General features: G+C 33.3%; 3 protein-coding genes across 4 annotated transcripts; 2 read left to right on the forward strand and 1 right to left on the reverse strand.

Annotated features, from left to right (window-relative positions):
- Positions 1-81: 81 nt before the first annotated feature.
- On the reverse strand, positions 82-7,658 carry Rph (Rabphilin). The gene is made up of 13 exons (XM_081976570.1): positions 7,044-7,658; positions 5,463-5,549; positions 2,930-3,080; positions 2,509-2,693; positions 2,212-2,456; positions 1,777-1,825; positions 1,587-1,720; positions 1,417-1,532; positions 1,134-1,366; positions 915-1,080; positions 646-863; positions 386-594; positions 82-336 (listed from the first exon to the last, which is right to left on the reverse strand). The coding sequence occupies exons 1-13, from the start codon at positions 7,178-7,180 to the stop codon at positions 245-247; spliced, it is 2,022 nt and encodes a 673-aa protein (XP_081832696.1). The 5' UTR covers positions 7,181-7,658; the 3' UTR covers positions 82-244.
- Positions 4,728-10,084, forward strand: LOC145727119 (alpha-tocopherol transfer protein-like). 2 transcript variants are annotated; one of them, XM_081976579.1, is made up of 6 exons: positions 4,728-4,871; positions 8,399-8,561; positions 8,880-9,039; positions 9,091-9,212; positions 9,266-9,507; positions 9,558-10,084. In XM_081976579.1, exons 1-6 carry the CDS (start codon positions 4,866-4,868, stop codon positions 9,813-9,815), a joined length of 951 nt encoding a protein of 316 aa, XP_081832705.1. In that variant the 5' UTR covers positions 4,728-4,865; the 3' UTR covers positions 9,816-10,084. The 2 variants fall into 2 exon arrangements, with proteins under 2 accessions (XP_081832705.1, XP_081832706.1); XM_081976580.1 differs by lacking the exon at positions 4,728-4,871 and adding an exon at positions 8,158-8,345.
- Positions 10,085-10,390: 306 nt separating this feature from the next.
- Positions 10,391-11,395, forward strand: LOC145727120 (synaptosomal-associated protein 29-like). The gene is made up of 4 exons (XM_081976581.1): positions 10,391-10,620; positions 10,668-10,970; positions 11,023-11,153; positions 11,207-11,395. The coding sequence occupies exons 1-4, from the start codon at positions 10,507-10,509 to the stop codon at positions 11,349-11,351; spliced, it is 693 nt and encodes a 230-aa protein (XP_081832707.1). The 5' UTR covers positions 10,391-10,506; the 3' UTR covers positions 11,352-11,395.
- Positions 11,396-11,397: the final 2 nt, after the last annotated feature.

Genomic DNA, 11,397 nt, shown 5'->3' on the forward strand with positions numbered 1-11,397 from the left:
GATCTTATTATTCTAAAGTTTAGAAAATTAAAATTACTCTATTTTTGATTTGTATTTATAAGTAAACAAAACAAACAAAAATTATTGACAAAGTGTTAAACTTTATTTAAAAATATAAACACCATCAAGCTTTGCGAGCTTACAACATTAAGCACTTTTGTACTTCATACAAAAGTATGAAAATTTGCGTCAACACTGAAATAACTACATCAAAATTTTAGACAGCAATTAATACTTTTCTTTTTTAGTCTAGGACATCTTCGGTTAAATTATGCCAGTGATCGTGTTTATGATCCGGATATCGAATCATATCCAGCCAGTGTTTTAGTCGTTGACCTAAAAATATTATCTTTAGTTGTGGTTAACCAAAGGAAGTAAAATCAACCTTTAGATCCTGATCCACCTAGAATTAGTCCACCTAAGTAGTCATTGCTTTTACCGTAATCCTTGTCGAAAACTGTGATATACAAACTTTGCATGTATAACTCTGTTGGTCTTGTTTCAAAAGCGAACTCTTCATTATAAACCGGGTTTAGGTTCTTCCATTTTACTGTAGTTTTGTGTTTGCGATGGTACGGATCTGGTTTTAGTTGTCTGCAAAAAGTTTAATCATAATTGTAAATAAAGAAGGGTGAGAAAGCTTACAGTTTGACAAAAGGGTCAGAAAATCCATTATTGTCCATAGGCAGCAGATTAGCGCATCTTTTCACTATCACCAGTAAGGCTCTTCGTTTAGTTGAGTAGCAAAGGGATAGTAGAATTTGGCCTCTCGACCACAAATCAAAGTCGAACCATTGGTTTAGTTCTGGAGCTGGCAGAGGACCTTTTTGTTCAGGACGAAGATTTTCCAAAGGTACTGTCAACTATAAAATTATCCCTTCACTAAACAATACAGTCTAAACAGTAAAACATACATAGATGGTGTTTTGAACCTTTAGTTTAGCCAGTTTAATCCTGACTTCTCCCATATAGTCATGCCCGTATCGGTCGTCGTCGACAACTAAAACGTGAAGAGACTTGGAGGCCAAATCCTCCTCGGTGATGTCGTAGAATGCAAGGTTTTCGTTAAATTCTGGGTTTCTACCAAAACATTAACCGAACAACTCGAACTAGCTTCACAGTCATAGTCTTACCTAGTTTTATGTACTGTTTTGGTCCTCAATCTGGTAGAAACTTTGGCATTTGGTAGAATGTTCAACTTGCAGAAAGGATCTGACAATCCTCCGATATCCATTGGGATAAGGTTTTTAGCCCTGTACACTGTGCAGTGTAGAATATTGTTGGTTTGATCGTAGTTGAGTGATAGCTCGATGATTCCCATTGACGTGTCCAGGGGTTGTTTTTGATCGCTTAATCCAACAGAACTCTGTGGAAAAATCCGATCAAATTTCCATGTCTACTAATATACCTAGCAACCTTTAAGCTTGAAGTACTAGGAGACAATTTTTCTTCCAGGCTCTTATTATCACTATTCCATTGCCAGTCGGACAAGGATCTGGTTACAAAGGAATCTCTAGTTCCTTCCAAATTGTCTTTTGCAGAAATTAAAGTTAGTTTACATCAAAATTAAATTAAAATACCAATACCTAGTTCTGTTTTGCCATCACTGGGAAACTCCTCCCAGGATTTGGGTTCCACCGAAAGGTTCATCGAACCCATATAGTTGCGTAGAGGTTCCAGTTCTTTGGAAAGCTGAATTTCACTGTTACTTGGTTGTCTACTGCAATGTTGTACATATTTAAAGAAAGGGTTTTATATGTTTTTTTGAAGTGGTACCTGACGCTGTTGGTTAAATTATACCCTGAACCTTCTTGATCGGGAACATCTAAAACAAATCAAGTTTCAGCTTATGCTTGGCAAAGAAAGGGTGGTGGAATGGTGAAACCTTTGAATGCAACTTTTTTCTTACTTGCTGAAGCCATTTTAAGCGTTTATAGAACCTTCTAAACCGAGCTCTTAACACACAATATCAGTTTTAACTTTAACGGATATGGGGAAAACAACACTGGGAAATGGCAGCTGCGTTTCGAATTATTTAGTACATATCTGAATTTCTAGGCCAATAATAAAACAAGATTCTCAATTCGAATGTAAAAGCTTGGAAAACCAATAATAAGTAGTGTTTTCCAAGTATATTAGCCTTGATAAAAGTAATGATTAGAAAGTGTTTTACTGGGCCTTGATCGAATAGCAAATAGAATAAATAATTACCATGCGTACTTTCGGTTCCAGAGTTGGTGCGATGCCGGTTCCAGGGCATTACAATCCTCTCGTCCTCACTACTGCTGTCCTCATCCCGAAATCGCCTGGACATCCTCACGCTTCGATTCCTTTTAAACCTGGACTCATCAGGCAGAATATACTTTGGTAAACTTTTGAAGAACCACGCCCCTGATTTTTTCCAAATTTCCCTAGTTTCTGCACAAATCATACACAAATGATGATCCTTGGACGTGCTGTAAATTCATTCAATTTAGCTGATAATCTTAAATGGATGATCAAGGTTACCAGGGATTTTTATGGGCAAATTTGTCAATGGCGCAACGTTGGCATGCCCATCTGCCACAGTCCTGACATCGTATTTTAGGGGGGCCTAGAATGCCGAAAGTGTCTCCGCATAGTAGACATTGATGAGGTCCTCTTCCTAAGGCACTTCTACGCATGTTTTCCAAACGGTCTATTAGTTTTCCAACCTAAGTTTTTAATTAATAATAGAACAATTTAATTATTATTTTTTACTTATAAAGTAGTTATTGAGGATGGCAAAAGAGTTTCTGCCAGCTTACATTAAATGGCTTCGAAAAACAGCAACTGCTTTCTCATTTAAGCGGACTGACTGTTCACTGGATCTCAATCACAAATTACACAAATGCTGAACATGTGGATTTACTATTACTAACTTCAAGATTGAACAAAAATCATCACTTACTCTTTCTTGTTCGGTCAAATCGATTTTCTCAGCCCTTTGAATAACATCAACAATCACCTGCTGCTCCTCTTCGCCGAGTGGTTGATTGGGGGTTGGGGTGGAGCTAAACCCGGTCAAAATTCCAGTTTTTACGCTCCAGCCAGTTTTTAGTCTGGAACGGAATTTGATTCACTTTAGATTAAACAACCTCTGGGTCTAACTATAATCTCTTCGGGGGTACGTACTCGGATTTTCTATCAAAGGCCCTTTCGCCCATTAGGCACTAGGGAATTACGTTAACTCGAATGTTATCCGTGACATAGTTTTAATGATGCTTATTTGCTCGAGGGAAGTTCAAATTTCCGAATTAGTCTAGAAAACAAGTTTGGTATCCTTCTAACAGCAATCAATAGGACAAGGAATGTATGATTAATTTAAAGAAGGTCAAAAGCCCTGATGGTTGGGTATATTATTAAGTTTCTAGGACGTCGTGCAGCATCATCAACAGGCGTCGAGCAATAATTAACAATGATGCTGGCGCCAACTGAACGACCCTTTCTAAGGGCGCCCGTCGCGACGCCTTGACATTAAATCCGTAGGAGTTGTCATAATATCCACAAAACCACTTTAAATGTGTTATTTCCTAGAAATTGCCATGGGTTTATTACCTCTTAATAAAATCAAACTGTTTCACTGATGCATTTGTACAGATTATCATTAAAAAGGGTTTAAATTGTAATTTAGGACCCTACAAACAAAACTCCCCCTTTTGTATAAATTGCCACTTTAATAAGGACAGGAAACGGGAAAACACTGTTTCTCCTGTAGATTTTACATCAATAGATAAATTCCTTTGTCGGATGTATTATTACCGACATATAAAATTTTTTCCAGTTTTATTACAGCTGAAAAAGTAACATAATATTGCAAATGAAAAACGATACTCCTGCAAAAGACAGATTCAAATTAACTGGGAAACTTTTTCTTTCAAAACATTCTTAATTGGAATTCCAGGATTTTATCCCTCCTGGTGAACTGGAACAAGTTATTCTGGAAACTACATAAAAATTTATTTTGATTCTCTAAATAATGCTGGTTTACTGTTTAAACTTTCAGATTAAATTGTCTTTCTATTCCCAATTTACCTTTAATCCCACAGTTTACGGATGACTAGCAATGTTCGGTCTGTTGCTTTCATTTTATGCCACGTAAACCTAATACTGTAAATCAATGGTTTTGAGCATTAATTACATTATTTTGATACACATTTGTACAGAGTGTTTAAAATAGGTACGCAACTGTATTGATGGTATTGCCTGCACCAATATGTCACCATCAGGGTTAAAAATTAAAAACACATGAGAATGCCTATTAGCTACGCCAATGGAATTTTTGTCTGAAAAGTCTTAATACGTTTAAATAAAAAAACTTGTCAGATTAATTGTCTGTTAGATTAATTACATTTCTGGAATATTTTTTAATTGTCTAATTATCAACACTAAAATAAATTTCGTATTAATGAGCTCTAATTTGAGTATAAAAAATTTCATCTAATTTAAATAAAATCAATAAACGAAAATAATCATGTATGGAGGAAAACTGGTCAATTTTCTAATCGCTATCAAAGCAATATCGGTAGAGATAAGGGTATTATTTGTGTTGAGTGTGTTTTACCATGACTAATTAACACACCAAATATGGAGCCCTATTCTGGAATATTAGCTTACATTTAAAAATGTCGAGTAAGCGTTAATTGCCAAAACATTACTTAAATAACAACTAATAACATTTTAGTAGGTCAAGTTTAATGTATAATACCAGTACAGGTATTAGAATTTTAACAGAGATTCCGGTGTTAAATAATAATTGCTGTATTAAATTTATATAAGTTTTTAATTATTCGCAAATGACTAAAGTGTTCTAAAAATACATCAAAACCATTTAATAAGTGGTCGCCATGTCGGTAAGTTTGTACATTAAAATTTTATTTTACGTATACGATAAAACTACCCTTTTTGATATTCTGGAAACTTTCCGAAAATCCTCAGTTACGTTCCATGTGGATGAACTGGAAGTTAATAAAATTATATTTCATGAATTTTGAAGAGGTAATTTTCCAGTTAATAATCTTTCAGCAAGTACGTGCTTGAAAATGTATTATATTAAATTATCAAATCAACCAATAAATCCTGATCGTGTGTAATTATTATTACATACGCATAAAATAGCCGCAATTCGATAATTGGAAACGATATAATGCGGTCGTAATACAATATCTCTGTATAAATTTAATTATTAGATCATCTTTTGAAACAAATATTCGGTGAAATGATAAAATAATTGAAAATGTTTTACAACCGAATGGATTTTTGTTTCTGTGTTTGATAGATAAGTTTTAATTGAAAATGTACTTTATAAATATGTGAATTATTTTTACTGAGAATGTAAGAGTTATATTTTGGTGCCAAATTATGTAAACTTTACCGTAATCAGAATGAAGTGAAAAAATATACCAAACAAACCATAACTCAATTTTAACTTAATAATAACTTACTTGGCTCTTAAAGAAAGCTGTCGATCATTGGGACACACAAATCTGTTAGTCCTAGAACTGGAACTGGATCCAATATCCATAATATCCCTAAAAAAATCAAATAATTTTTCAAAATCCAATGTCAATTAATTTTGATCAAACGCAATTATTGCCCCAACAAACCGGCTAACATTTAATTTCCTGTAAGTCTTGTGAGATTGATTTTCCTTGGACACGCTCTTTTTCCCGTCCTGAATAACGCTTATTTACCATCCATGAGAAATGTTTTCAGTTAATTTCAAAGGGAAAACATGCTTATCGCATTTTTTCGAGGATTAAATTAGGCAATTCACGCCTGACCTGGTTTTGGAACAGGAAAATGTTGTTAATTGTCATTGGAAGGTTTAAATCCGTAGAAAAAGATACTTTTTGTTATTAAATCAGTCAGTGCATACCGAGCACTTTTACCTAGAATTGGATTTGCAAAGGCAAAAAAGCACTTTGCCTTCAGGTTGGTACTGTAAATCCGAGTTCTACTTGAATTAGCTGTAAAGTAGTAGAACAAACTAGATTCCACAAAGGGTATTTAACAAAAAGTGCTGAGAATGTAACCAGATAAATCCCAACGTTAATACTTGTGGAATTTTTTGCTTAAAAATAACTGGAGGTTATTTAATAAACTATAATAACTGGAAGATAATATTTAATGTCAAAGTTTGCTCCATGTAAATTTTTTTGATATTGAAACCCTTTTTTAGTAATTAATTATTGAAATTTAAGTTACAAAACTTAAAACTCTTGAAGTAGAATCTCTAAACCTTCAAATTTTCAAAACTCACTTTAAAATGCAATATTTAAATCATTCTCTAACATTTCCGTTTTATTGGTTGCAAAATATACCCTCGTTTTGTTTGTTATCGATGGGTCACTCTGTATAGCGAAAGCCCTTAGAACTTAACTCAATTTTCCCTCCACTTTGTTTCAAGTTGAGAAGCTTTTCTGCTAGTTCTAGGGCGACTGTAAACCTTTGGTCTAGTTGAATTAACAACAGTTTCTAATACACAAAGGGATTCGAAAAGGAAATCCTGAAACATTGTTCTGGAAATTGCGATAGATGCGGATAATCCTCGAGAGAGTTTAATATTTTAGTTGTTTTTTTTATTGATTTTCAAAATTATGTGTAAAGTATTTACTCTCTTTTACTGAACTTGTTACAAAAAAAAACAGGATCGTAGTTCAACAAAAGTTATTATAGGAATTAAGCAAACATACGATAACAATAAAATCAGGAAGGATTGAACATTTAATTATGTTAATTTAACAGACCTCAAATCGAGGGCAAACACAATTTGTTGCCTTTCATATTGATCTTCCAACGATAAGTAATTTATAACCACACTAAATGTAATCACCATTAGGTGATTTAACCCAATTTTTCTTCTGCAAACTGACAGTAATTAATATTTATGCATCGGTGCAAAATTTGCATTTTCGACTATTTAAATTTAAAACTTAATTAAAGTAACCTAAATTTATGTGAAGAATTTGACTGCTTTTGTCGACTTCAACATTTCTACACGTTAAACACTCAATTTTACTTACTTGCAAACCAAAATGTTGTGACTTTTCAGCAGCTTTCGTAAACTTTCCAGATGTTTTCTCGAGTACGTATTAATCGCGTGGACGCTGAACCCAAACAGACGCTTGCGACGCCTGTTGCATGGCGTCGGGACGCTCATCCAGGTCCGTATTTTCGATATTCGCTCAAATCCCAACAATTTCCTTTGTCGTTTGTTCAATAAAAAATCAAACGGCGATTTTGCATAAATTAGCAATAAAACTATAGGACTTGTTTATGTTTTATTTAAAAATTGTTTTGGTTTAGTCACCTTGAAAATTATGACGCTTGCTTGTGTTTTACGATTTAATAAATACGGTTAAAACAATAATGTCTCAGAAGTGTGCATATACAGGGTGTCTCAACGACAAAGTAAATTAGAACAGAATGTTAATTACAGAAAATTTACGTTTGTAATTAAATTGTTTTTGATTAAACCGAGTTGAGAAAAAAGTTGAATGAATATAGTAATTAAAATTAATTAGTTATAATGTGGTGTATTAAATTCCTACAGGTTTTCAGCCGCCCTGTATGTATAGGTTAATAATTTAGAACCATGCAAGTTAACATTCTCTAGAATTGTTGTTTATTTGTTAAGATATGAACAAAAAGTGTTGTTAATAATGATAACTGCTGTTAAAAAAGTTTTTATTAACAAAAATTCTATTCAACGAACGTGGAAATATTTAGTTTACTTATTGCGTTTTACCTGTTTGTTTATAATAACTTATGAGTATATTATAAATTTATTATTGTTTTTTTATTTAATTATAACATTTTTTGTCGTTAACAGTCATAACACTAAAAACAAAGGTCACTTACTATTTGCAAAATAAAAACATAAATTTACCATCAATTATCATGCGTGGTACATTATGGAATATGAGAACATGCAATTTTATCCAATATTCGATTTTATTTTATTGACGTAACTGAGTTACGGGTGTCATATAAATTAATTGAGATAAATAGTTAACTCTGGAAAATACCTAAATTTCTGGTACATTTTAAAGATCCATAGAGGTCCATGAAACTTATTTTGCAAATTAATCAGTATTTAAAACTTTGTTTAAACAATTTTTTGAATCTGCCCACGTTTGATCCTTCTCAGCTTTACTTGGAGCAAGGTTTACATCAAGCTAATTAAATTCGAGTCATTTCACTTCCTGAATCGTATATAGATATTCAACACTCACAGCAGGTTCAAGTTCATTCTTGATCTGCAAGCCGAACGTTATACTTCCTGGTTTAGTTGTAAACACAAGATTTAAATTAAACAAATAATGGTGAGAAGCTGAAAGTATAGTTTATTCTTAATCAGTTTTTGGTGCCCTTGCAGGTTTGTAGAAAAAACGTTAAATCCGTGATGGAGCCTCCGACGGATAAACAAATGGAAGTGATGCTCAAGGATTTGAATGAAGTCAACGAGGAAAAACTAAAACACAACGAACAGCTTTTGAGTGAGTGGATAAAATGTCAGGAACATTTTCCTAAAAATATTGGTAAGTTATTTCACTACTGTTATAAATAAAAAATTGTTAAGATGTCAAAGAAAGGAAATTTCCGTTTTCTCGACTAAACTTTTGATCAAACCAACCCATTTCATTAACATAATAAACTTACAGTCTTTCTAAACGATATGCAGGCATTTAGTGATGCCACGTAAACCAACCAAATTAATCACGAACCAAAATCATACAATGATTAATAGTGGTATTTTTTATTTAAATCAGTGGTTTGCTAATATGGTTTTAGCTAATTAAAGAACATAAGTTGTCGTTAATGGAAGATGCCATAATTGTAATTGAAAACATTTTTAGATCCACTATTCGTCAGAGGTCTTCTAAGGGGTAGCAAGCATATCCTGGAGAAAACCAAACAAAAGCTAGAAAACAACTTGGCGGCCCGTCATTTGTACCCCGAAATCTACCAAAACCGTTCTCCCTTCTCCAAAGATGTGGTCCAGGCAATGGATGTGGTGTAAGCCACTGTCACTATCGCTTTAACTGTTTTTTAAATCCCTACTTTTAGGGATATAGCCGTAATGCCCAAACTTACACCAAAAGGTTACAGACTTTTGATTTGCAAGCTGAACCGTTATGATCCTGCAGAATTCAACTTTCTCAATACCATCAAGCTGTTTTTTATGATTTGTAATTAACAATTTCTGGTGTTGTTGATTGGTTTTTGAGATTTTTTGTTTTAGTTGATATACTGTTGGCTTCTGACTTTATGTATGCGGGTGATATTGTTATTTTCGATGCTAGTTGTTTTAGCGCCAGTCATTTTACCCAGTTTTTTGGATCGTTCTTCAAAACCATGGCTTCACTACCCAGAGAAGCTTATGCTGTACGACTAAAAGAAATGCATTTCGTAAATGCTCCAAGTACTTTAGTTAAAATGATGGCTGTTATCAAGATGGTGACTCACCCTAAAGCAAGAAACTCTGTAAGTCCTTTTAATTGTTAAAATTAAGTGGTAACGTGGATTCTTTGCAGATTTATGTGCACGAGAGTCCAAAAAAACTTCTTAAACACGTAGGCTCCTCCTACTTGCCTTCAAACTTTGGTGGGGATCTAAAAAGTTTAAGGGAGATTGCCCTGGACTGGTACGATGTCTTAGGAGATAACTCTGACTGGTTTGAATGTCAGGAAAATGTGAAAATCACTCGGATTCCTAAGAAAATCGAGTCTGTTTTGAACCTAAAAGACCAAATAGGGATTGAAGGCAGTTTCAGAAAATTAGATATTGACTAAAGTGATTATCCTTGTACCCCAAACAAAGTCAACCAGCGGACCTTTAGTATCAACAACAACCGATTAACAATCAGAAAGGAAAAATTACTCGGTAATAATCATCATTATCTTTTATGGGATCAACGTGGAGCTTGGAATCTTTTCTATATGGCCAATTGGAATTTTACCTGTAAAGCAAATTGTATAGACTGTGATTTTAGATAGATTAGGTAAAGTTATTACTTAAGTTAGTCGAATAAACCAAATAAAACCGTTTTGAAGGAAAATAATTTTAATTTCAATTCCTGAGAAGCTTTTAGCAAATAAACAAAGTTTCTTCACTTATGGTAATTAAATAATGCAGCCAGCTCGGCTAAGTTTTGCAATTTTATTGATTTATAGTTAGTTTAGTTTTAAAGACTGAATACTATTATCACAAATGTAAATCTGCAGGCAGAACCGTAATAAAGAAATGTGAGAGATTAAGTAGAATTTATTTTATATCCTGTTTAGTATCTTGTTAAGAAAGTTTTAGATCAAATAATTGAATTTTGAACTTCAATACAGTAATAAATTAATAACTTAATCTTTAATTACTGATGATATTAAATTAATACATTCCAGCAATGACCACAGTAAGTGGTTTCCTTTTTGTTCCCGTTATTCACTTGAAAGCATTTCTTTTTAAAACTGACTTGGCTACTAAAACAAAATGTCGAATCATAAATACACGAAATCGACAAATCCGTTCTACGATGAGGAAGAGGAAGAAACTGACAGTGTTTGGAAGAATTCACGAACATCAAGCAGTAATTCTAATGTCAAGGTAATTTAGACTATCTGAATTTAGTTGGTTTAATAAACGAGTTGCAGGAGCAAAGTTTCAAGCACCAAATTGAAGAGAAGACACTTGAAAGCAGTAAGCAAAGTTTAAGATTGTTGAAGGAAAGTGAAAGAATTGGCACATCTACTGGTGCAGAGCTGGCCAGACAACGAAAACAACTGGAAACAACTGAAGAACATCTGGATAGTATCAACAACACCCTTGATTCTTCACAGAAACATATTAATGGGATCAAATCTGTGTTTGGTAGTTTGAAGAAGGGCATGTTTGGTAAAAGAATAAAGACACTTAAACGGTCCAAAACTACTACCAACAGTATTAACTCGGTTGAGGTAAATTTGTAGTAATGTAGCAAACTATTTGATTAGTTTTCAATAATGACAGGAAATAAGTTCTAACTCTACTGTACAAAGTTGTGAACTAAGCACACCATTATCTCTGGATATACCTCCACCAACCCGTGACTTTCAATCAAAATTAGATGAAAATCTAAAAGAATGTTTAAACATAACCAGGTACGTAGGTCACGTGTAATAAAACTTAATAACAAACAAATATGTTTTTGAAGTTCACTGAAAAACTGGGCTCGTGACGTTGAAGAAGACATTAACTCACAAAATGATCTTATTGATAGAATAACAAATAAGACGGATCAGGCTCAATCTAAAATAGAGCAGCAAAATAAACAAATGTTAGAAATATTGAAAAAATAATTATATCAAAAACATTATTCAATAAACATTAATACTCATGTAAAGA

The sequence above is a fragment of the Ips typographus genome, linkage group LG3 (genome assembly GCF_016097725.1).
Source record: "Ips typographus isolate SLU linkage group LG3, UJ_Ityp_2.0, whole genome shotgun sequence".
Lineage (NCBI taxonomy): Eukaryota > Metazoa > Arthropoda > Insecta > Coleoptera > Curculionidae > Ips > Ips typographus.

Coding starts and splice junctions, on each gene's coding strand:
- LOC145727119 (XM_081976579.1), top strand. Junction 8,562..8,879: donor ACATTTTCCTAAAAATATTG/GTAAGTTATTTC, acceptor AAACATTTTTAG/ATCCACTATTCGTCAGAGGT. Junction 9,040..9,090: donor GTCCAGGCAATGGATGTGGT/GTAAGCCACTGT, acceptor CCCTACTTTTAG/GGATATAGCCGTAATGCCCA.
- Rph (XM_081976570.1), bottom strand. CDS start 7,180: ATGAGCGTCCCGACGCCATGCAACAGGCGTCGCAAGCGTCTGTTTGGG. Junction 1,533..1,586: donor TGATGGCAAAACAGAACTAG/GTATTGGTATTT, acceptor TTTCTGCAAAAG/ACAATTTGGAAGGAACTAGA. Junction 337..385: donor AGGTGGATCAGGATCTAAAG/GTTGATTTTACT, acceptor TAATATTTTTAG/GTCAACGACTAAAACACTGG.
- LOC145727120 (XM_081976581.1), top strand. CDS start 10,507: ATGTCGAATCATAAATACACGAAATCGACAAATCCGTTCTACGATGAG. Junction 10,621..10,667: donor GCAGTAATTCTAATGTCAAG/GTAATTTAGACT, acceptor AACGAGTTGCAG/GAGCAAAGTTTCAAGCACCA. Junction 11,154..11,206: donor GAATGTTTAAACATAACCAG/GTACGTAGGTCA, acceptor ATGTTTTTGAAG/TTCACTGAAAAACTGGGCTC.